At 38.6% G+C, this 26,340-nt stretch overlaps 2 protein-coding genes across 2 annotated transcripts in view; both read right to left on the minus strand.

The window, feature by feature from the left end:
- Positions 1-788: 788 nt before the first annotated feature.
- LOC117296688 (exportin-4-like) lies at positions 789-17,788 on the minus strand. The gene is made up of 10 exons (XM_033779721.1): positions 17,521-17,788; positions 12,695-12,800; positions 11,139-11,280; positions 8,318-8,459; positions 7,290-7,406; positions 6,344-6,500; positions 5,688-5,800; positions 4,715-4,872; positions 3,924-4,098; positions 789-869 (listed from the first exon to the last, which is right to left on the minus strand). The coding sequence occupies exons 1-10, from the start codon at positions 17,593-17,595 to the stop codon at positions 789-791; spliced, it is 1,266 nt and encodes a 421-aa protein (XP_033635612.1). The 5' UTR covers positions 17,596-17,788.
- A 3,349-nt stretch (positions 17,789-21,137) lies between these two features.
- The window catches only part of LOC117296689 (transmembrane protein 135-like), a 31,185-nt gene continuing 25,982 nt past the window's right edge, over positions 21,138-26,340 (minus strand). The window contains exons 10-15 of the mRNA XM_033779722.1: positions 25,945-26,112; positions 23,660-23,723; positions 23,433-23,509; positions 22,982-23,080; positions 22,126-22,193; positions 21,138-21,517 (exon numbers count right to left, since the gene is read on the minus strand). Of these exons, the coding sequence (XP_033635613.1) occupies positions 21,358-21,517; positions 22,126-22,193; positions 22,982-23,080; positions 23,433-23,509; positions 23,660-23,723; positions 25,945-26,112 (636 nt within the window). The 3' untranslated portion in view covers positions 21,138-21,357. The remainder of the gene's footprint in view (positions 21,518-22,125; positions 22,194-22,981; positions 23,081-23,432; positions 23,510-23,659; positions 23,724-25,944; positions 26,113-26,340) is intronic.

The raw sequence follows: 26,340 nt of genomic DNA on the forward strand, positions 1-26,340 counted from the left end.
AAGTAGTGTAACAGATTTCTTATTTCTTCCTTCGTTTTTTTTTAGGTTTCGCTTCTGAAGTTTGAAATTTGAGGCATAGCAATCCTGAGTACAGCTGTCAACTAGATAGACATTTTTTTTTAACTTCCTCTATTTCCCCCGAGGTTCAAGATTGATGTAAAGCTACCTCTGGAATGCTGTTGCAAAATTTTGCGAGGCTTCTTTCCTCTGGGATTAAGACCAGGGTCCAATTTTTATAAAGCTGTTAGGCAGAAAAATCTGCAAGATTTTTTCAGTGCTTAGCAAGTTTTCATGCTTGTCGACGAGAGTCATGGTGGCTACAGTTTACAATGCTGCTTAGCACCTACAGTACATGTAGTCCTGGTGTAAGACATTCTTAATCAATGTTAAAAAACTGTGATTTTTTTTCCCCAATTTGTGGGTGGGTGGGTCAAAAAGAAGTAATCAAAATTAAAAGTAGACAAACCGTCTGAGCAGTTGGGTACAAACTTTACAATCGATGAGTTTTCAAAGTTAGGACAACTCAATAACTTTGTTAACAATTTCATATACACTTGTATACTAGGTCTTTAGTCCAAGTCCAACCTCTTCATCAATAAAAAATAGACGAAATGGAAACAGATTTATGATCATCATTGATAACTCTTGAAGTTTTACGATCGAAATCAACTAAATATTTACAATAACTCTGTACTAACTCTGTAACTTTCAAAATATCCTGGGCCACTTCGCACTTCCAGGTTGTGAAGTAATTCATGACTTGCGCCGACAAATTTACAACATTTCTATTACCTGGAGTTGAACCAAACCTGATTGCATTTGACTAGCTCTGATTTACTGTTCTCCTGGACTGTAAGGCGGAAAAATGCCTGACAACAATTTAATCCATACACTTTAAAAATGTAATAGGCCCTAGTCCTAGAGTGAATTGTGGTTAAAGTGAAGGTAGGCCCTATTATATGCGTTTGGTAATTGCTCTTAAATTTAATGGAAATAAGAAATATTGTTAGATGCCTACGGCAGCTTTCGATAGCATAAAGTAATTTGAGAATCTTTTTCCTCCAAAGTATTGTGGTTAAACTTGAAGAAAATGATACTCAGTTTTAACCCTCAAAAATTTGAATCTGAGAAGCAATAAGGCCGAGTCACACTGCAGCGATAACGAGATCGATAACGATCATGGCGCAAAGAGAACGCATTGTATTGGTTGATTTGCTCCACCCAGAATACGCACACGCTCATTCAACCAACAGAATGCGTTCTCTTTGCGTCGTTATCGTTATCGTTATCGTTATCGCTGCAGTGGGACCGGGCCTTTACTGTGTGTTAGTTAACATTTCTCAGATTGTGTATTCCTATTAGGGATTATTCTTCCTGCATAGACGTATTCGTCAAATAATATCTCAAAAAACTTGACCCCCTTTTCAATCAAAATTGTTTACAGGTTGGTTTTATTGTATACACCTAAATTTTCTAGAGGTTTAACACAATCGAACTGCTCCAAAAAACAAAGGTATACATGTATGTGGGCTATACTTTGCCTTTAATCCTCATACACTTAGTAGGCCCTATGCCTAAAGTGAACTGTGGTTAAACTCTACCCATAGGGGGAAAGATCACTCTCTCAAAGGTTTCTTTTCTGAATCTGTTTCTGAAATCAGGAGACATTTCTGAGATGCCTTGGATGACTTGGTCTGGTCATCTGGATGAGATCAGTTGGGAAGGAGGGGGGGGGGGGGGGAGATGGTAAGTCACAAGTGCAAGTGTGGGATGGGGGTGGCATTGCCCTTGGGTTGTTTAGAGTGAACCGCTGATAATGGCACACTCCGAAGTGAGATTGGGAGTTATTATAGCTGGTTATCTTATCATCCTCAATGTTTCATGACAGTGAGTGCGGAGTTAAGAGCAACCCTGTACACTCAACTAAATGGTGCTGAATAACTCCTTGGATAATCAATTTAAAACAAAAGCAGGCATCACCCGATGCAAAAGATGGTCTCTTTATAAGGGTAAACACACACTATATTCTTTATCTCCGTTGCAAAAATAACATCCCCACTCTATTAAACCGTTGCAGTAAGCGCTGCTAACACATAGGATTCAAGCTGGTGTTGTAGTGGTATAATCTGTCTAGCAATGCAATGGTCGAGGGCTCGAATCCCACCCGAGTGATTTGCCGATGGATTTTTTTTCCACAGAACTATGCGCCGTAACACCTTGTAGACCCTTTAGGTGCTACATAATTGGGTCTCAGAATTCATCACTTCAATCACCTATCTTTCTGAAAGTTTGTATAAACACGTACTCAGCGCCTTCCTGAGTACCTTGTTTGGTAGATACGTGCGCTATATAAGACATCAATATTATTATTATCATTATTATTACAGTGATCAAAACACATCAGAGTGAGGGTAAAACCAAATTCAAATCACATACATCACTACAAGCAGGAAATCCTCAAGTGCATCTTGTCATAGCACTTCATGTTCTAAGATGGATCCAATGTGGCACACACAGTGCACTTGAAACTTATCCGGAAACCAATACTTGAGAACACTGTTCAAGCCCTTTTCACAATCATGCCTGATGTACAGTAGTCAGGGGACTTTACAGTAAGCCTCAAACCTTGCAGGTACAATGTACATAGACAAATCATTGATTTGGGGAAGAGTACTACATGTATCTATCCCTTATAGATGCTATGTCAGATTTTTGGCCCCAAACATTAAAAAATAGATTTTTTTCAGTGAATGGTATTTCAAAGAGTATCACCCGCTCTAAAAAAAAAAAAATTTACTTTTACTTTTAATGATCAGGAACCATGAAAAAAAATTTAAAACGTTTCTTATAAAACACTCAAGAATTGGTCAAGTGATATATTGTTGGGATCCCGACAAAAATTATTTGAGCACTTTACTTCACTGCTACTAATAATTGCCGGACTTTTTCGAGCAATGGCTCAAATGAAAGCTTGCAACTTTCTCGACCCCCATCAAAATTTTAAATCAAAATCGGCCAAAAATCTGACATAGCATCTTTAATTTATCCACAAAAAGGTTTATCTCTAAATAACAAATCCACTAAACGCTGCATCTTAAATTCCTGACTTGCAACTAAACCAGACAAGTAACAGTAAGTCATCAATACTGCCCTCGTGTGGTGAAATGCTGTGTAGCTCTAGCCAACTTTAATTTAGCCTTAGGAACATCTGACGTCACACTTTGAGAATTATGCCAGATACCTGCCTTCAGCGCCTGGCAGGATTCTGCCAGATAGACCTTTGACCTTGCATCCCATTCACACAGATGGAGATTCGTTTTATACACCACGAGTGTAAACACATTACATTGTGAATAAAAGAACATAACATACAAACATTATGCACCCGCGTCAGCAGTAAAACAAAAGTACAGTCAAAGGAACACGTTGCCTTGGATCGGTTGAGTTGGTCTTTGAAAAGCGTTTGTAACCGTTTGTTATAAAATGCATGGTGAGACAGATGATTTAACAGTAGAATACAATGATCCACACAAATTTACAGGGGGCCAGCCTTTTGTAATGAGGAACAACTTGACATCAATGGTAGACCAAACACTTGGATAATTTGCACGCAGTCAAAACCGTAGGATGATATTGAGTGGTCACACAGTAGGAGGGTTAGCTGAAGAGATTCTGTACTCCATGTTTTATAACCGGAGCAGTGGTCTCATGACCTCTTACGAACAATACTACGTGGGCGTTCAAGTAGTCCCTATTACATCGCAACATCCCCTTCCTTTGAAAAGTACAATTTTAGGTGGTAAAAGATGTGTCTAGGAATCGGAAATTTATTGAAGCACATTGAACCTTCTTCCTCCTCCTTAGATAAAGATGACACAATGAAAATCACACTTAAACAAAAAACAATTCTAAAGATGACTTACCGCTTCCTCTAATGCAGCATTCCTCCCGAAAAGACACGTGAGGGACGAGACGCAGCTTATGAAGGAGGTCAAGAGGTCAACCGGTAGAGCCACGAGGGTCATCGGAGGGAATCTCAGAATGAGGCTGTTGACTATGTTGGAAATACCGATCGCTTCGTGGGTTTGTACGGCTGAACTGAAATGACAAAAATCACAGGTAAGAAAAGAGGAACAAAATAAAAAAATTACCTTTCATCGGGCATAATATTTGGTCGTTGGGGAAATATATAGGTAGGAATATTTAAGTACAAGGGCTGACCTACATGTACATGCATGTGTTGTGAACTTCAAAAAACTTTTCAGGCTAATCAATAAAAGAATAGCAGATTATTTTCCATTGGTAAATAATAATCAGATTTAAGTTTGAAGCATATCATGCCAGTATAATATATCTGGGGAGATAAGTGCAGCCGGGCTTATCCACGTTAACAAAAATAGGGTTACCAGCATAAGTTCTGTGTGATGAACATTACTTGCGCCTGGTTTCCTTACTAATGTTTGTCTACCAAGTCAAACCATCAAGCAAAATGTTCTGCTTTGTGAGGCCCCTGGGCCCTTCCATGGCAAAACTTTGAACAGTTGTTTTTGTTATACAGGATCATTTCTTGGTAAAACTATGTATGGATGTGAATAACTATAACATTTTTTACAAGTTCGTCTCGTCATCTCTTTACTACCTTTTCTAAAAATGTAATTTTTAGTTAGGCTGTTTTGCTATGGATGGGCCGTGACCTCCAAGCATGAACACCCACCTGTTGAGCATTTGTAGAAGGCACTGTATGTAATGAGAGAGATACTCCAGCGTGATCTTATCCGTACTGAGTACTGGCCCACTTAATGAAGCCATCTGACCCAGGCACTGCAGAGCATGATGGCACATCTCTGTGTTCTGTCTCACACGACTGTGCAGCTGGAGATAGGAAAAAACAAATAGTCAAGTTTCGGATCAAGTTCTTTTTTTATGGCGGAGTTATTTTATGGCAAAAACTGGAAGGTAAATCCTTGAGCAAGGACCATAATAGCTTTGTCCTTTGGATGGGACATTTAAGGCACTGGACACTATTGGTAATTGTCAAAGATCAGTATTCTCAATTGGTGTATCTCAACAAACGCATAAAATAACAAACCTGTGAAAATTTGAGCTCAGTTGGTCGTTCGAAGGTGCGAGATAACAATGAAAGAAAAAACACCCTAGTCACACTAAGTTGTGTGCTTTCAGATGCTTGATTTCGAGACCTCAAATTCTAAATCTGAGGTCTCGAAATCAAATTCCTGAAAAATTACTTCTTTCTCGAAAACTACATTACAACAGAGGGAGCCATTTCTCACAATGTTTTATAATATCAACCTCTCCCCATTACTCGTTACCAAGGACAGTTTTATTTTGAGAAATTACTAATAGTGTCCACTGTCTTTAAGTCGTAGGTCCAGCGTACTAGGATTGGTAGTGCATGTAAAAGACCCCAGATCACTTGGAGGAATTTCCTTGTGTTTGCTAGCTAAAGTAATCAAGCTTACTTTACTGGAATGTACATGTATAACAAAAGCAGTGCCATGAAATCGGGCGCATGGGCTCAAATTCACACAGCTTCATCTTAAAATGAGTAGTCTCGTCGTATCTCCATACTGATTTGTATTGTGACATCACACTTAGCAATTAAGATTTTATTCACAGTTAAGATCAATCTTAGTTTTCTGTAAAATTGAGCCCTGGTCATCTTCTACCTTGAAAAATAACTGCAGTAATGCCTTATCCAGCAGGACGTCCTTCCAGTTGACATCTGGCTTCAGGGGCGGGGTCTGTAGGGACTCAAAGACACCTACGATACGTCTGGGCGGTAAGTCTCAGTTAAAGAATGTTAGCATAATGATGAGAAGGATGCGGGTGTGCTCTCTGAGTAAATATTTGAGAAGGATAACATACTTTTTTTAATCAGTAACTCTCGCCCCGGCTTGGCCTGCACGTTCTTGTCATAGAGAGACCGGCTTCAGCTGGACTTTCTTTGGCTCAATGTTGCAGGCTTTGCCTGATCATGGTTTTCCTCTTGATTTTTAATTTCATTCCCATTGTTGTTGTTTTTTCTTGTCATTCTCTGAGCTCGTTGCAACCTTATAAAAAAAGGCTCTATATAAATGGTAAGTAGGATTTGAAACTTTGCATGGTGGAAATACGATATGGAAAGGTTTGCGGTAACACAGAAGACGATCAGAGCACACTGATCGAAACGTCGAATTGAAACCAACCGTTCTGTGCAGAACCACCCCAACTCATTTAGAGATAGTCATTACATGGTGTTACCGCAAACCTTTCCATATCATATTTCCACCTTGCAAAGTTTCAAATCCTACTTTATAAATTGTGTTCTTATTATTAAGGATATGCCTGACGAGTAGGAAGTCCCAGCTGAGGACGTGGGCCGTGATTGCCAAGAAGCGACTGAAGACGGTCATGGCCTCACGGCTGAGGGGAGCATGGTTAGCCTCTACTTGGTGCAAGACTTGGACCGCAAACAGGAACACTCTCTTTAAATCATGATTCTATGTTGGAGAAAAAAACACAGAGACGACAAATTAAATTCCCTGAAAAGGGTGCTGGTATAACTGAAGTTTAACCACTTACAAGTCAGAAGAAAAATTTTTCATGCAAACGGAAACGGAAGCCTGAAAGACACGTTTAAAAAAATGTCCATAGATGCTTGGCCTTAAAGCAGTGGACACTATTGGTAATCGTCAAAAACTAGCCTTCACAGTTGGTGTATCTCAACATATGCATAAAATAACAAACCTGTGAAAATTTGAGCTCAATCGGTCATCTAACTTGCGAGATAATAATGAAAGAAAAAAACACCCTTGTCACACGAAGTTGTGTGCGTTTAAATGGTTGATTTCGAGGCCTCAAGTTCTAAACCTGAGGTCTCGAAATCAAATTCGTGGAAAATTACTTCTTTCTCGAAAACTATGGCACTTCAGAGGGAGCCGTTTCTCACAATGTTTTATACCATCAACCTCTCCACATTACTCATCACCAAGAAAGGTTTTATGCTAATAAACATTTTGAGTAATTACCAATAGTGTCCACTGCCTTTAAAAGACAAATGATTAATATATGATTTATTGGATTGTCCAGGAGACTTCTCAGTTCTAAAAAGAACTGTCCTGCTTTTTAACTACTACATGTACCTGGGCAAAAGGTATAAAAAATTGGTGGAGACTACTACTTTAGCTTATAGGATCATTATTAACTGCACTACCGCGGAGTGAGTTCTTAAAATGTTAACAGTTACACTCTGTGTGAAAAGGAATAAACTTGTCACAGTTGATCCATACCTCAAAAAGTCTTTTGCAGTCGTTGTGGAACTCCCAGCTGAGTCCGATTGGACTGGTACGGTTGGAACTGGAGTACTCATTCAACAATGCAGTCAACATGGAACAAGCCATCAATTGCTACATATACAAAATAACAATAAATTAAAATAACAATAAATTAAAATCACGCCAAATGTTTGGGAGTAGAAAATTTGACTGGTGTAAGACGTGTGCCTCATGCTTTGAGCAATACTTAAACATGACCAAGATGTATAACTGTGATCCAAAATATACATCACATGAAAACTAAAGTTCACTTGGTCACAAGAAAACAGTCAGACAATAACACCAACAATTTTGTCACTGTTTAAATTATTATTTTATGCAAAAGCCTGACACCTCGACCCTAGCAGACTCTTTCCTTTGAGAAAGACTCTGCTAGGGTCGAAACATCAGGCCATTAACTATTTTTTGCATTTATATCGGAGGTCCTGTTGGTTGGTAAGCAGTTTGCAACAGATAATGCTATTTTCTTTTATTTTACTCATTGCTCAAAAGCTACACAGTACCATTTCAAGGGAAGTTTTCCACCATGACCATCTTACTTTTACTACATTTTACTATCTTACTAAGGTTGCATTACACCCTTTAACAAGTATGGAATTAGGGATAGAATTGTTAATTGCAAGGAAATGTTTTTGAACCAATCCTAAAGTTCATTAATTATAAAAAAAATCAATCCAATAGCAATCCACCAGAGAAATACTTTTGCCTGAAGTACAGTCAAAGTGGCGAAAATAACTTTTGACGACCCCCATAGTTTGCCTTCGCTTGTCTGAACGAATTAATTTTCGTTTTAAAGGACAAATGACTATAGACTTTGAAGAAACTGCAACGGTGGTTTGTATGATGCCTTCATTAAAAACTGGAGGACAAGAAAGAAGGTTTTGTCTAGACCTCAAGTATAAAATGAACATGGCCTTTCCCTCTCAAATATAAAATTCCAGCCCTGAGATATTGGCCAGTATTTGTAAAAATGTTTTACGAACCATTGAGGGTTGTCCACTGGCGATCATCTGCGAGACGTCGGCAAACAGCCCGTCCCTCCCAGAGTCTTTCATTTCCATGGTGCCCCGCTTAAAGATCACAGCCACAGCCTGTAGGATCTGCTCTCGGACATAGTTCTGTAGTCTAAAGACAAAAACACATACCATTCAGGAAAGTAAAGACACCGATAAAAATAATTCTAAATTGTCGGATCCATGTCTGCGTTTGTGTGTAGCGCCAGTAAATGTTTGGTTCCTTCTGGTGAATCACGGCCAAGCGCCGCTCAAACAATACACGCACCTCGTCGGTGACTTATCACCCCTGACCTAGATCTTGTCCCCCCTGTGATGTCATCCGTGACCTTGGGGAGATGGTCTTATTGTTTTTTCTGGCGTCCCTTGGGTAAAGTGAAGGGGGCGAAAGTTCAGGGCCAACTTGAGGTATACATGTAAGTCTCTCCTCAGGGCTTGTTAAAGTGATGTCACTGTTAAAGAATTAGGCAATGTGTGCATAATATTTACATAATGTAGGCCAATTGTACAGGACATGAACTGTGCCTTTAATTGCATTGTTTGATGTTTGCCACAACGAGCCTTGTTTTTTTTTTACGGGAAGTTGCTCACTTTTAATCGTGGATATTTTCGCTGTGTAATCATTTAAAAGGTTTTTCTTTCCTTCAAAATCAGGGAAAAAAGACTTTGTCTGCTACTTATCAGCAACTTCTAATGATGCATCCACCCTTATTTGTATCAAACTGTGCACTTTCAATGCCTAAGAAAGGTAAAGCTCTCCTGAGAGTCAAGATTTGTGTAAAATTACCTCTTTCTCTAAAAAAAAAAACCTCCAGTTACTGTCATTTCTAACAGTCAACAGCTCTCCAGTGCTCCTTACAAAGTAAGTTTTTATTAATTAATTTTGGAAACAATAACCAAAAGTGCTGATCAGTGTTATAACTTACATTGTATGTATCCATATCAGTTTGAATATTTTCCCAGTCTGAAATAACAGCACCCAACCCCTTTACCGTCCACTGAGAACCACATGGAACAAAAACACTGACACAGAAAGTCATGGGTGTATGTTACACACTCTCAATTACCCCAACATCCGTAGCACATTGTCTTAATATGTACACTACAATTCCAATTGTCATGCTCCACCCCCCCCCCCCACCCACAGACAGCATCAATGTTCCCAGACATTGAATCACATCCTGTTCGCGCTTGACTCTCATAAAGTGTAAGACAATAGCAATGCCAGGTGCCAACATGAAATTGTTTTTCTTGAATCCCCCCCCCCCCTTCATCACCTCCAATGTTGCTCTTTCGCCCACATGTCTCATGAATTGGGCCAATTCATGTACAAGCTTTTCGACTATAAAACAAAATTAATTTTGGTAATGTAGTTTCTCATAATGGTTTACTACTGCAGGGCACTCAGAAGCTCTTGCCTAGAAACACTTTGTTTTTCTTGAATTCCCAAGCATCCCCCTCGCCCCCTCTCACCTCCCACCTTGCTCTTGCGCCCCCGTGTCTCATGAGTTTGGCCAATTCATGTTTTGTAGTTAGTTCCTCAACATTTCAAAAAATTAGATTTTTTTCAAAATGCACTGCGCAAGGTTGATTTCTATATCATTCTTGTCTTAAATAAGGGAATAAACGGATAGCGACAAGTTCTCAAACAGCCAGTTAAAACCAGCAGGATCGCACGGCCACGACACAGCAAGGTTTTAAACAGCAGTTTAAGAACGAGTCACTACTCTTTTATTCCCATTTATGAATGCCTTTTTGGCTAAAAGGCATAATCAAGTAAGAAACTCTGTAAAACTTATTCGTTTTCCGACGTCCTTAAAGGCAGAGGTCACTATTGGTAATTACTCAAAATAGTTATCATCATAAAACCTTTCTTGGTTACAACCAAGTAATGGGGAGAGGTTGATGGTATAAAACATTGTGAGAAACAGCTCCCTCTGAAGTGACGTAGTTTTCGAGAGAGAAGTAATTTCGAGACTGAGGTCTCGAAATCAAGCATCAGAAAGCACACAACTTCGTGTGACAAGGGTGTTTTTTCTTTCCTTATTATCTCGCAACTTCTATGACCGATTGAGCTTAAATTTTCACAGGTTTGTGAGAAGACTGGTCTTTGACATTTAACAATAGTGTCCAATGGCTTTAAGCTCTATGCATGTGTTGCATTTTTATGACTGAGACAGTTTTCAGATGTTTGCTTCGTGCACGTACATAGGTAGTCTTAGTGCAAGACTTTTCTCATTTTCCTTTCACACACAGCGCGGCCAACTTACCAATGGTGCCTGAGAAACATCTTGCACCAAGACTAGCGCGTAGTATCCGTAAACAACCGGTTATAAACTGAGCTCCAGCTGGTCATTATCAACCGTTTAAACACCCCCACAAGACGCGCTCTCCACCAATAGGAATAGAGGAACTGTCCGAGGTATTTATGAATGATTTATATTTTAGCATAGTGTTCAAGGTGCTTGAACAATTAATTTTCAAATAATTTATTTTAGTTAATTTAATTTAACCTTATTTATTCTTTTGTTTAATTCTGTATTTATTTTCCTTATATCTTGCTTTTTATAATTGTTTTTTTTCCCGTTAATGTTCTGTCTTGTGCTTTTGTAACTTGATTGTTGTACCTTGTATTGGTCGAATAAATAAAAATAATAGTAATAATAACCACTTCTAAGACAGGTTTCTAAAAAAAAATGAGAGTAGCACCCTATAAGAAGGTACAAAACTGCGCATTATTATTTTAAGAATGAAAACACTGATGTAATACAAAGAGCACAATTGGACTTACTTCATATTCTGCATGACATACTTAAGAAGGAAACTTCGCATTGATTTAATGTCTTCATGATCCAGCAGAATCCATTCTCTTATCACTGCTTCCCTGATTGTACTAGCCGCCTGGAACAATACATAGTCGACCTTGCTGTTCTCTGAGAAAAAAGAAAATAGACAAATTATTATCATTCTGATTCAGTAAGGGAAAGATTAAGAATTATTAATAATAATTCATAAATTATTACTCCAGACAGTTTCTCTATTCCTATTGGTTGAGAGCGCGTCATGTGAGGGTGTTTAAACCTTTGATAATGACCAGCTGGAGCTGTTTATAACAAGCTGGCTTCCGCGTGTTATCATGCGGAACGCAATTCATAGCTATAGTAACGGCGCGTAATCTAGGCCTGCGTACACACAACTCACGCACATCTAACAGATCCTTCAAAAAGGTTTTGAAAAATTATTCCAAACCTTGAATTTTCAGCTGTTAAAGTGTTCTATAAATTTTGTATTTTTTAATGTTTTTTAACAAAAGGGCATTTATGAATGGGAATAAAAGAGTAGTTTAAAACGTTGCAGGGTCGTTGCCGTGCGATAAAGGCCCTCGCCTTCAGCTCAGGCCTTTATCACACGTCCGCCGACCCTGCCGGCTTTAAACGGCCGTTGAAGAACTCGTCACTACCCGTTTATTCCCTTATTAAACAGTTCTTACACAACCAAGGGTAGCTCAAACTCAAATTGCCTAGTGGTTAGACTACAGGACTTAGAATTACAAGGTTGTAGGTTCAAATGCCCAAAGCTCACCCCTAATTTCACAATGATTAGGGATTGTTGCCTAGTTACCGAATCACAATTTCTTGATTTGTGCTATTCATAATCATAGAAGACACTAAACCAATGTTTGTATGAGAGACATTGGCTCCTATCCCCTTGTGGGAGTTTGCCAAGTTCCCTTGATGGGAAGATCATCTGAACAAACAAACAAACAAACAAACAAACAAACAAACAAACAAACAAACAAACAAACAAACAAGTGTCATGAGGCCAAACAAAAAAATTTGTGTGTTTCCGGTTACCCGACCGTCCCTAGAAAAACACGCCGACCCTATGGAATTTTATACATTTACAGATAAAATATAATAAAATAACCCCGATCCCACTCTCTAATTTACAGACCTCGGAACGGTTGCTTTTTTGGCTTATTTTCTGTGTCATTTTTAGAGATTGTCAAGTCGAACTTGGACACCGTTGAATTTACAGGAAATTATAATGCAAGGGCAAAAATATTTTTAACACTCTTTCCTACCCTAATTTTTGAAGCAATAAAACATTTGAACAAAATAAAATGCGTTTTCGTCCCTACCGACCCTAATGTTTTGGCCAGTGTAATAGGAAACACATATATTATTTTGTTTGGCCTGACCGGAATTCGAACCCACACCCTTTTAAGACTAAACCACCAGAACTTGAATTTGATGTTCTAAACTGTTCGGCTCTGACACTCTACATGAAGCCCTTGCAGTGGGCACTTTAATTGGTTCAACAACAACATTGGAGTGTTTGACTAACCTAGAATGTATCTGCAACCCGCAAAGGGAGCTTTAGACTTCCTGAAGGTAAGAATGACGTGCTCTGCTGACTGACGCTGCTCGTGGTTTATCATGGCTGGGGGTGCCTGGGGAAGGGAGAGAACAGTAAGGAAAGAAGGGAGAGAACAGTAAGCAAAGAACAGTAAGCAAAGAAAATAAATTGATACTTAAGGTGCAAAAGTTATCAGACTTTTAACATTTAGGTCAAGGCAGCTTCTCCCTGGTAAAGGGCACCTCAATCAGGGCAAAGTTTCATAAAGATGTTAACTGCTTAGTAAATATCTTTTGCTAAGCAAAACATTAGAGGGGCACAAGTTGCAACAAACTTTATGGAGTTTGGGCTGGTAACCAGTTTCTATTTTAAAAAAAACCAAAGATTTTCCTGTGCTTAGGAAGTTTGTATGCTTACAGGCTTTGTGAAATTAGGTCAAGGTACATGATAGGCCCCCTAATTAATTGGTCAGTTTAAAAAAAAAGTAGGAAAATGTTTTTGAGCACAACTGCTGACTTACTGTACTTGATTATAATGATAGGGTTTAATAGACTTTTCAGGCTATTTAATCATAGGTTTTAAGATTTTTTCAAGGGCAACAATCACACTAAAGTAGGAAGAATACATTGTATCATGCCTGCTCAATGAGTAAAATATGTGGCATAGTGTCCTTAAAGGCAGTGGACACTATTGGTAATTACTCAAAATAGTTATTAGCATAAAAACTTACTTGGTAACGAGTAATGGGGAGAGGTTGTTAGTATACACATTGTGAGAAATGGCTTCGTCTGAATTGACATCTGGAGGTTTTTAAGAAAGCGTGATTTTCCACAAATTTGATGTTGAGACCTCAGACTTAGAATTTGAGGTCTCGAAATCAAGCATCTGAAAGCACACAACTTTGTGTGAAACGGGTGTTTTTTCTTTCATATAATATTATCTCGCAACTTCGACGACCAATTGAGCTCAAATTTTCACAGGTTTGTTATTTTATGCATTGTTGAGATACACCAAGTGAGAAGACTGGTCTTTGACAATTACCAATAGTGTCCACTGTCTTTAAGAGCAAGTTACTTTTATCACCATAATTGCTCCATGTCCTTTGGATATCGTAAGGACCCTTGTTTTAAGATTTTCTCAGGCTTTGGAGCTACACTTTCATGTATGAGACATCTTGCTTCAAATGGTTTCAACAAGGATTGTAAGAAGAAACATTTCAAGGAGTAGGGGGTATTATGTATTGGCAATAAACAGCATTTGTTGCCTCAGTGTGATACATGTAAGCCTATTATATACATGTATGATGTAAGCCCAAGTTACGAATGATTTTTAATAATCTACATGTAATTAAAACTTTAGGGAGCATCTCATAAGAGACTGGCACCAATCTATCCATACTGGCCTCCATTATTAAATTTTGGACAGCGCTGCAGTAAGTATACATACATGGCAACAAGGATAACATGTGATGCATGTTACACCAATCAAGTAACAAGGGCCTGTGTTTTCAGGGGAAAAAAACCAAAAAAGTTCAAAGAAATTGAATTAAGTCAAGATTCTAAAATCACCGCATCCCTTTAGTGGTTTAAAAATTCATCAAGATGGGTGTCTACTGTACAAAGAGTAACATGAAAATGAGTCACTTGAGCAGCTTCATTTCTTCTTGGCTACCATTATGAAATGAGTAATATTAACATTGCAGCCAAATACAAATGTAGGTCATTAAAAAAGTCTAGACAAATGGCTCTGTATGCAGTTCATGTAGGTCAAGGGATCTGCTACAGGGCGTCCAGAATACACTCGTTGAATACACTGTATAATTCAACACAAATGCAAGTGGAATTTAAAAGAGAAAAACATATCCAATGAATCATAAATATTATTATTGATGCAATGTCTGCATGCTTAGTGTATTGCTGTTTGATCACCTGACCAAATATTTCTTTTCAGGAAATACTAAAAAATTAGTAGGTTGTGTGTTTATAGACTCTGTCTACAATCACGACACGTAGTTTTTTGTGGGTTTTGGTTTTTTTTTTTTCACTTGTTGATTACAAACTTTTTATAATTTTTATATTGAACTTTATGATCACATTTTTAATTCTGAAAAGCGCCTTTCATCTCTTTCGGCCAGTGCATTTTGACTTTTAGGGCCTATATCATTGTTGCCATAGTGATTATATTTTTTAGTCCATGCTCTGTCCATGCTCTGCTGAGTCATTGCGATTGCGGGTTCCCGCCTTGGCAATTGTGCCCTTGAGCAAGCCACTTAATATTCATTGCACTTATCTGAACTTGTGGAACTGTGCCGAGATGAAGTTTTAAAAGGAGTAAACACTTCACAAATCACAAATCCGATTTGTTTTAATATTACTTAGGCATATTCTTTAACTTTATCAACATCTACCAGGCCTGATACTTTATGACGCCCCCTGGTCATTGCCTTGGTGCCCTTGAAATGCTCTCGATAGAAACTTTCAATTTACTCATTGTTGGTGCCCTTTACAAAGGAGAAAAGGCCCAATTGGTCTTGGTGCCCAAGTGGTCTTGGTGCCCAAGTGGTCTTGGTGCCCAAGTGGTCTTGGTGCCCAAGTGGTCTTGGTGCCCAAGTGGTCTTGGTGCCCAAGTGGTCTTGGTGCCCAAATGGTCTTGGTGCCCAAGTGGTCTTGGTGCCCAAGTGGTCTCGGTGCCCAAGTGGTCTTGGTGCCCAAGTGGTCTTGGTGCCCAGGTGGTCTTGGTGCCCTGGAAGTGGTCTTGGTGCCCAAGTGGTCTTGGTGCCCAAGTGGTCTTGGTGCCCAAGTGGTCTTGGTGCCCAAGTGGTCTTGGTGCCCAAGTGGTCTTGGTGCCCAAGTGATCTTTGTGCCCAAGTGGTCTTGGTACCCATGCCCTTTATCAAAGCATACAGGCTGATCTACTTTCTGTGGTACCATTTAAATGACCCAGTTGAAGGCAGTGGACACTATTGGTAATTACTCAAAATAATTATAAGCATTTATAAAACCTTTCTTGGTGACGAGTAATGGGGACAGGTTGATGGTATAAAATGTTGTGAGAAACGGCTCCCTCTGAAGTGCCATAGTTTTCGGGAAAGAAGCAATTTTCCACGAATTTGATTTCGAGACCTCAGATTTAGACTGAACTTGAGGTCTCAAAATCAATCATCTAAACGACACAACTTCGTGTGACAGGGGTGTTTTTCTTTCACTATTATCTCGCAAGTTCGATGACCGATTTTACTCAAATTTTCACAGGTTTGTTATTTTATGCATATTGTTGAGATACACCAACTGTGAAGGCTAGTCTTTGACAATTACCAAGAGTGTCCACTGCCTTTAAATACTTTGTTATATCTTCTGAGCTAGCCAAACTAATGGAAATGCTTTTTGGACTGTAAATCAGTTTTACTTTATAAAGGAGTGGGGTCATTCCGTGTCAAATCACCCAACGGGTTTTAAAACCCTACCCACTTCAACAAGCTCAAATTTCAAATTTCAGCTCCATCAAAATAAACGGTTTTCGCGCAATGGCATTCTCTTTCTTGTTGATTTCGGTCAAAATGCCCCTGACGCCTGATATTCAAATCGGTAAAAAAACAGGTCAAATTGGTTGAATTGGTGTTTTTGGAAAGGAAATTGCATTAAAAGCTTTCCAAATTTGCCAATACTTTTTTTTGTAAGAACATGTTTAGGTTTGATAACCTGTTGACCTCTACGTTGACCTTGAATTTGACCTTTTTTGCATACATGTACGAGATCTGGCAATGAACTTCGGTGACAATTTACCCTAATATATTGTATATATGTTTTCTCCACAATATCAAAAAATTTGAGATATCATATTTTTGCCTCGTCTTCAAACTCCACTCAAAGTTGCCCTACTTGCCTATTCCTGCGCAAAGTACATACATAACATACATGTACATGTCCATACGTATGTATATCAAGTGAGGCTATGGTCCCAAGCAAAATCATCGGCAGTCGGGCGCATTTTGACCGAAATCAACGAGAGAGAGCATGCCGTAGCACGAAAACAGTTTATCGGATAGAGCTGAAATTTGAAATATTTTTTGGGAGTGATTTGACACGGAATGACCAAAATTCTACAGTCGTATCACTTAATTCTTCAAAATTAAACAAACCCAAGACATTCAATATATCCCGTAGCCAATCTCCAAGATTTCTCCTTCAACATTCTTTAAAACTTGTTTTTGCACTGGGAGGGTCAAAATTATTATAGTCAATCACTTTGAAGTTCCAGATTTTATGCTCAAAAGGACTTTTTTTTAAGGGAAATAAAAAGTTCAAGAGACAAACATTCACCATAGATAGTGGTGACTCACCGGTTACTGAGGTTGGATACGCAAGTTTTTAAAAAAAAATTATTAATTAGTTAAGCAAATTGGAGAGAATTTGGCAAGATTTTGCTCAAACTTCAAGTTAACTTTTGTTAAAACGAGTGAAAAGGTGGTGGCAGGTTACGGAAATGTTTCCATTCTAATGATTCATTTGGCCATGGACGGAGCAATAAACTGGATGGATCCACGATACGACGAGGATACGACGAGGACCCAGCGGGCAGCTAATCGGCCAAGCACAGAGATTGAGCAGACGCACAATCGGCCGGTCACACAAAATGCACATAATATTGGATTGCACAACAAATCAGAGAAATAAACAAATGACATGCAGTAATTTTGACCCGTTTCAACAAGCTCGATTTTAATATAAATATACACCCTACCTGATTGAATCACGCACTACAACTTCTACACACCCTTACAAAAAATATTTCACCAGAAAGCTAAATTTTCTTACCATAATAACTTGTGCCGCATGTTCCAAATCGCTCAAGAAGGCCGCCATCTTTCTGACTAATGAAATCTCACACATTGAGGGCGCTACACAACAATAACAAGGACAAGTTTATAAATTGTTTGTTATGCTGTGAGTGACTCATTTACAGGTGAAAACTCACGAGTTACGTACGTATAGTGGTAGTAGTTTTTAAAAACATGTAGGGATAGCTTTCATTTTCTAAGCACAGAATGGGTCAGTAAATCATTACAGCAATTACACTATATGCTTTTAATTTATTTGTTTTAATTAACTATTTATTTGTTTATTTATTTATTTGCTATTTGCTTGTCTAATTTCTGGTTTTGGGTTGTTATTTTAATTTGTGCTTTGTGTAAACAGATTATTTATATTAGTACATGTATTTATTTCAAATTATTATTATTTTCCAAAGAGAGTATTTTATATAGTGTGTTTGCTTCCCTATGTGACTGGATTAACAGGCTTTCGAGCTACAGTGTTTAATTATACTTTTGTTGATCCTGGCCATCACATTAGGGTTGTTTTTATAATTTCCTGTGCCCTTATTGTTTTTCTTGCTTTGTATTTACTTTTGTACATGTACTTATAATTACCTATTTGACATACTGTCTGCTTGTATTTGTAATTGTTTATTGGCCAAATAAAGAATAAGAATAAGAATAAAGAAAGAACAAAACAAAACACAATTTTAAGAGGCGCAGCAACCTCATAGTACAAAAAAAATATATATTGCTTTAGGTTCCTCACTCATTGTTTTTGTAAAAAAAATAATAATAATGCAATGCAAGTTTGCTTGAAACCTCCATGCCTGAAACAAGGCTAAAAGCCCCTCCTGCATGGCAAGAGGCTACAAGAGTGAAACGTTTAAAGTCAAAACTAAAAAATTGGGGAGCTAGATTGTAGGATGGAGGGAAATTATGCGAAAGATAAGCCTGGCTCTTTGTTCTACAAAAAAAGTCTGGCTTCATGCTCAAACAATCTTATTGAAGGACACACTTGGGGCACATTTCACAAAGAAAAGAGGCTGGCTAGTCCTACGATGGGAAAGAGTTTGTAATGCTTATCCAAACCCTTCACCAACAAGATTAATAATTATGCTTCTGCACTTTATCTAATAAAGATGAATGACAGGCAGAAGCTCAGGCCACAAAATGTGACGACAGAATAAGAAGACATCATCCAGTCCTCTTATATACACCCATTGGGTCTACATTTCCTTGTTGCAATGGACACAAAAACTTATTGACAATTTTATTCCATACAAAAATAAGTCAACAAATACACCACACATAAGAAAATCAGTCTCATTTATTCAATCCATTTCTCCATCATACACAGATGAAACCTTGAAAATTGATTTAATCATAGTTAAATATTCTCAAGAAAAAGAGAACAAATTATATATAAACCAAATACCAAGGAATCCTTGAATTTGGAGTAAAATCAATACATCATAAATTAGTTTGCATTTTTTGCAAGTAAGTGTAACCCAAGTTAAAATCCAATGCCTCTAACCCTCCTACTAACCATTTATCACCCACTGAGCATGTCTAAACATAAGGAGAAATTCCACAAGACTGCAGCCGTCAATTTCACCAAACTCTTCCTAACTTAGGATTAATCTTAGGACTTAGTCCCAGCCTTGCACTGTAACATGTAAACTTTAAAGAAACACGTTGCCTTGGATCGGAAGTGTTTGAAACCGTTTGTTATTGAATGCATATGGTTAGAAAGATGTTTTAAAAGTAGAATATAATGATCCACACAGGTATCACTCAAAATTGCACGGTTTATCTTTTATGTCGCGAACTAACATGGTCGGCCAATTATGGGAGTCAAAAACTTGACTCCCATAAATGGCCGACCATGTTGTCGACGAGGTAAAACGAAAACGACGCATATTTGTGTAGATCATTGTATTCTACTTTTAACAACATCTTTCTACTAATATGCATTTTATAACAAACGGTTACAGAACGTTTTCAAAGACCAACTCGACCGATCCAAGGCAACGTGTTCCTTTAAGATAAATCCTACGTTAGTACTAGTTACCCGTCCTAACTCGAGATATAGGATTGATCCTAGCGTGTTGTGAAATCGGCTGCAGGGCTTGGCATGTAGCACAAAATGTGTACTGCTTGGACCAGAATTAGTTTTACAAGATCAAAATCAAAATAAAGAAGGGTCAAACGCCCAAAACAAAATAATGCTTCATAAATTTAGAACTTTTAAATCCTGTTGTGAAATAATCTTGCTACAAGAATAAATGTTATTGCCTCATCAAAGTATGATTATAAATTCATAATGGGTGCGTTCCGAGTTTGCTGAATTATTTCAACACTTTGGGTGGGATCTGAACCTCGGGACTCTTATCGTCCAGTAGTCAAAAGAGCTTGTTTTATTTTATTGTTTTATTAGATGATTGATTCTTCCCATCAAAGGAACTTGGCAAAGCTCCCACAAGGGGATATAAACACCAAGCTGGCAACAGCTGATCTCTCTCACCAAACACTGGTTTAACAGCAATGGTTAAGAGTTCCTGCACAAAATTAAGAAATTGTAATTCGGTAACAAGACGACAGTACTTCATCTAGTCACTAAGAAATTTGCTTAAGGGAATCGAACCCACATCCTTGTGATTGCAAGTCCTGCAGTCTAACCACTGGAAAACAGTGACCCATAAAACACCTGCTCAGACTATGATGTGGGTTTGACTGTGTCTGTAATATGAATAGTCAACATTCGGTTGCGCATAGTCAACAATCATTTGTATACAAATAATAACTATTCCTGTCAAAAAGAGATAATTGCGTCGAATCCCACCCCAGGTGTCTGCTGATTGCAGTCAATAAATAGTAAACGTGCATTTACATAAAAGTAACAATATTAATATCAAAACATCTTTTCGGTTACTTAAGGACAGGCATTTTTCTATCATTTCAGTAAATTTCAAGAGCTCTTCGAGGAGCTTTTTCTTTTTTTAATTCAAACTAAACCTGACCCTTATCCCACCAGTATCCCTAATCAAGTGCAGTTCACAGATTTTGTTTTCCAGTGAGGAGCTCATTAAAAAAAAATTCAATATAGAAAGATAATTGTACTATCATGATGGTTATGGGTTAGATGAGCGGGAAACAGGAGTAAGTTTTAACACGATCCATTATCGTAACATTTCGGATTGCAGTAGCACTTGTCTCCTACATGGCCAAAATCAATCACCATGATTACTTTATTGCATCTTAAAAATGAAAAGACTTGATACACTGTATGAAGCTTCAGGGTAGCTTAAGGCAATGGACACTTTTGGTAACTTATCAACATAATAATTAGCATAAAAACTTACTTGGTAACAACCGATGGTGAGCTGTTGATAGTATAAAACATTGTGAGAAACGGCTCCCTCTAAAGTAGCGTAGTTTCTGAGAAAGAAGTAATTTTCCATGAATTTGATTTCGAGACTTCAGAATTAGATTTTGAGGTCTCGACATCAAGCATCTGAAAGCACACAACTTCATGCGTTAAGGGTGTTTTTTCTTTCATAGTTATCTCGCAACTTCAGCGACCAATTGAGCTCAAATTTTCACAGGTTTGTTATTTTATGCATATGTTGAGATACACCAGGTGAGAAGACTGGTCTTTGACAATTACCAATAGTGTCCAGTGTCTTTGAACAACTTATTATATAAGTCTTTACATGAAAATTTCATTTCTGGGATACCTAAACACTGGAAGCTGTGCAGATGATAAGCATCAGGGGGCAAGGTAAAGACACTTTGTGATCCTGAAGATATAATGCCACTCCAAAAGCTACCATCATCAAACACCCTGAGATGGAGGTTGCAACGACCTGGCACACAGCCCGTCCTTGTCTATCAAGTTGAGTCGTGAAGCGTCTGCGTAGACAGGCCAATCAGGGTACAGCTTGGTTGCGCCCGTACCGAGATGCGCGATCAGCATGCGGTTCATTTTGCCATAACTGCAGTGAAGACAAAACAACAACAAAACACAGTAAAAAAGACGTCAGCAGAATGTGGGTTGGAATCTCAGTCTTGGCACTTGTGTCCTTTTAAGCAAGACACTGAACCATTACAGCTTCATCTACTTTGGTCTTGTGTGTTGTACACTTCGATGCAATTTCCATGAACAATTGAGCACCAAATTTTGACAGGTTTATTCTTCAAGTACTAAAAGTATCTTTAAGAGAACTGGTTTGCAAAAAATTAATCAGTGGTCTGACGTTTCGACCTTAGCGGACTCTTACTCAAAGGCTACAGGGGTTTTTATTCAGTGTTTTCTGGTATGGTTGGCTGATCCCTTTTTGCATAATTAATAAAAATCGGCATTAGATAATGTGATCATGGACAAGGGCACTGACAAAAGTGGCAAGAGCATAAGTAGGATCAAAGAGAGTAAGGCAATGTCCAAAACAGCAATTTTCTACTACAATTACAGCTACATGTAGAGAGCGCGCGCCTGCCTATTCTTCAACACTGGCAGACGCACTAATCTAGCCGTAGCTTTAGCCAAAGTCGTAGTTTTTCGAACATGGCCTTACTCTCTCTTCAGAGATGCAGTGCTACTTACTAGGATCCCGTCAAGTTGAGCAGGAAACTCCAGTAGGCTGGGCGGATGTTATGTGGCTCATAAACTCCCTGCAACAAAAGCAACAAAACAAAACCATGACATTATGACTTGATAAACTTGTATGGAGTTACAAATCTACAATTGTCACATAATTTCTGTCATGCATAACCAAAATGTATGCAAATAAACATTGCATATGTGCACCAACTGGCAGAAATGTCATGTTTTGTTTTCATTGTTTGTTTGTTTAGATGATCTTCCCGTCAAGGGAACTTAACAAACTCCCACAGGGGGATATAAACGCCAAGCTGGCAACAGCCAATCTCTCTCATACAAACACTGGTTTAATGTATATGATTATGAATTGTGTTGCATCAGTGAGGATATCATCCTTATACATCATTGTAAATGTGATGCGATCAAGCTACAATGAGTGGTTTGTTGGAAATAGCATTATGGAATAATCAAACAAAACAGCCAAACAGGGGTGAAATTTTCACAAATATTTTCTGCGTAAATTGAAATGGCAAAACATTTCTTATTTAATATTGATAACTTCCTTCCTAATACTTGAAATAAAAAAGGGGTAAAAATTAGCACTGACAGAAAATGTGCCGATGTATGTTCAATAAACAACTCAACTTTTACCTTAAACGAGGGCCCAATTTCATAGAGCTGCTTCAGCAGAAAGAGCAACTAACTACTTGGACTAAACTCAGTTTTATTCTCTCACATCTCTCATAGCTTATGCTCTTTCCAAATTTGTTTTAAAAAAAATTAAAATGTATTTACTTGAGTCGACAAATGACTAATTTTTCTTGAACACATCACAAAGTGTGTAATGTAAAACTCTTACCGCATTCAGCACCGTTGCGGTTGCTATTGCATACAGTATGGATTCAGCACGTGGGATGACTGGAACAATTCCTCGCTCCTGGCCTTTGATCAAAAGGCTCTGAAAACGAATTAAGAAAAAAGATGACAACATGAGACAAGGGTGCAATTCCGTAAAGCTGTTAAGCAGAAAATACTGCTTGACAAATTTCTTTGCTAAGCAAAAAAAAATGAGCGAGGCACCAGTCAGAACAAATAAACTTGTAGTATTTTTGGCTGGTAACCTGTTTCTGTTGAGCAATACTTTTCTGTGCTTAGCAAACTTTCGTGCTTATTACAGGCTTTACCAGGTCTAACCATAATGCATTTGCATTGGTTCATCACCACACAACCTTAAAATGACCTCTGTGCAATAGGGCTATTGAACCAAACATGGTTCAATGAATATGACAAAGACTATTTCATGTACACACCTCAATGACCTTGGATGCAAAATAAAGTGATATGGTTGTACTACGGAAGAAGATGCTGGACGTACCGGCTACACCACCTGGAAAAAACAATAAACAAATGATTAAACAACAGAGCCCTATGCTTTTACATGCATTTCACTAAATTGAGGATCTTAATATCCCAAGGACACACTGAATAAACTCAAACTCACTGGTTAGTCAACAGGTAACCATGACAAGATTCTTACCGGCTATTAATCCATGAATAGGACTATCTCTATCTCTAAGCCATCGTAGAAGACAACTTACACTCTGCAAGAGCAAAAAGAAGAAAATGTACACTCATTTAATGGTCAGTATCACTTTAAGGATATGATCATAGATTAGTTTTTCTCAACGAAAAGCTGATTTACAGGCAAAATTAAAAAGAAAGACACAATGAAAGTGGCAAGTGAAAGTTTCAGCAGAATCAGGCATGTGCGTTATTATTACCCATGAAAAAAAAGAGGAAAAGAGAATACCAGGCAAGAAAAAAACAAGAAAAAGATACTATTCCTATCCTTTTGTACACAGAAAGTGAAGAAAAAAAAGAGGAAAATCAGAACCAAAAAAGAGCAAATCAGCGGAAAAGAGGAAGTCTCACATGCCTGCAGAGTACAGTTTCTACCTGCTGAGAAAAAACAACAAAACTGTAACAGTATTTTCACATGAGAAAATAGAATTAGCTATTGCAAACAACTTACCAACCAAATGAACCGAGAGTATAAATGCAAAAAAAAGTTAATGGCCTGACGTTTCGAGCCTAGCAGAGTCTTTCTCGAAGGCTAAATGACAACACAACAAACATGAACAGGTAACTAAGTGAACAAGTATTTTCACATGAATGATGAGTTCATCCACGTTCAGCAAGGTGACAGTCGAGGTAGCAAACGCATATCTGGCGACAGCATTCTTGATTGGACATCGACCCTCAGAAATCTGAGAAATAACTCAAGCATGAACCATTTCTCAGATTCAAATAGTTTTGGGCGAACAACTGTCCAAACCAAACTACTGTGAAGGAAAACCTTTCTCAAAATAGTGTCAACAGCTGGGCCCAATTTCACGCTCTGCTTACCGTAAGCACAGAATCGGCGCTTACGGAAGCAGAAAATTCTGTGCTTATGGCAAGCGTATTTCACGGGTTAGCGGCGAATTTTGGCTTCTGCGCGTGCGTACTCCGCGATACTAGGCATTCTACGCTTACAAGGCTAGCGCAGAAATTCGGCGCTTGCATGGGCATTCTACACTTACAAGGCTAGCGCAGAAATTCGGCGCTTGCATGGGCATTCTACGCTTACAAGGCTAGCGCAGAAATTCGGCGTTGCACGTAAGCGGGGAATCGTGATCGTAAGCGCAGAATTTGGCGGTAAGCAGTGCCATGAAATTGGGTCCTGGTCTTCTCACCAAGCAAGGTTTTATGGTCATTCAATTTTGGAGTAACTACCAATGTTCCATTTTTTAGCAAGCCACAATTCATACATTTAGATATATTACATGTACACGATCATAACAGCTCATTTAATTGACTATTTTATTATTAATTTATTTCTCTCTACAACATCCCAAAGAGACATCAAAAATAAAACCTCGTTTAATTATGGGGCCATTATTTTTGAAGTCAAAGCTTCAGGCATGATGCTAGGTTTCCAAACTGTTTTATGTCATAGGCATGCAATAAGTTGAATGGCCTTTTGACTGTGTTCCTGAGATCAATGGACAGTGGATAATATTTTGCTTTTATTCTAGAGGACTCTTTGCATGGTGGCACAATGTATTTTGCTAAGAGTTCTGGGCAAACACTCTGAGTCCTGGGCAGGCCTGCCCGGCACCGCCAACCGTGGCTACAACAGTCGACCCTGACAGCAACCTGTGCTCCACCTCATGTCACACCTAGTGCTTTTATATCGTTTTGTTTCTTTCCTGTGCAAGGTTGTCTTAAGTCAGCCAGGTTTCCTCCGTCCGATAAGCAAGGAGTCTACAGGGCGTCTTTAGCAAGACACTCAGCAACAGTTGTAGCCATAACCAGAGCTACCAATAGACCGTATTGAATATGACATCACCATTAAAATATCTGCCCTACAACATGGCGTCTGTGCAAGTGTGCGTGTGTGTGTGCAGGCATGTGCCGTAGAAATCAAACCAGAAATGCTGCATGCTTCATTGATGGGCAAACCTTATGCGCGTCCATTTGGACGCGCATAAGGTTTGCCCTACAAGATGGCAACTTTCATAGCAACAAAAGTGTTTTTCAATACGGTCTATAGCACTCATAACTACTGCTAAAAATAGAAGCTCAGTACCCGGATCTCAGACAAACGTACATTTCACTAACATAGGCGCATATACGTGTCCACGTTTTATGTTTACTCGCGTTACTCTACTACTACAAGTGTCATGTGGCGCGTTGATGATGGCTTGTAATCGCTAAACTAGTGGAATGTTTGTCTGACAGCCAGGTACTTTGAGCTATTCGGGATACCCTCAGACTTACCCTGAACAAACCCACGAACAGTCCCAGAAAGAGCGCCAGATCAAAGTTATCCCGACGAACGAGAGCCATCAAGAGCAGCTTAGGTCTCGTGGCGATCTTTGGCAAAGCTCGGAGGAGATTCAAAACGGCCTGTATCCCATAACCAACGGCAAATTTTCTGACAGTTGCCTGGAAATAAACAAAAGATGGATCCCATTTACAAATAATAATAATAATAACAATAATAATAATAATAAAAATGCCTTCTTATATAGCGCTCAGGTCCGTCACGCTGTGACGCTCATAGTGCTTCAACATTGTTTCCACTGGTCCCATGGGCCTTAAATCATTCCTTAAACGATCTCAGCTCCCTTGGGAGTATATAGGCCTACAGCCTGTGCTGCGCTCCAAGCTAAT

This window comes from Asterias rubens, chromosome 11, assembly GCF_902459465.1.
Source record: "Asterias rubens chromosome 11, eAstRub1.3, whole genome shotgun sequence".
NCBI lineage: Eukaryota > Metazoa > Echinodermata > Asteroidea > Forcipulatida > Asteriidae > Asterias > Asterias rubens.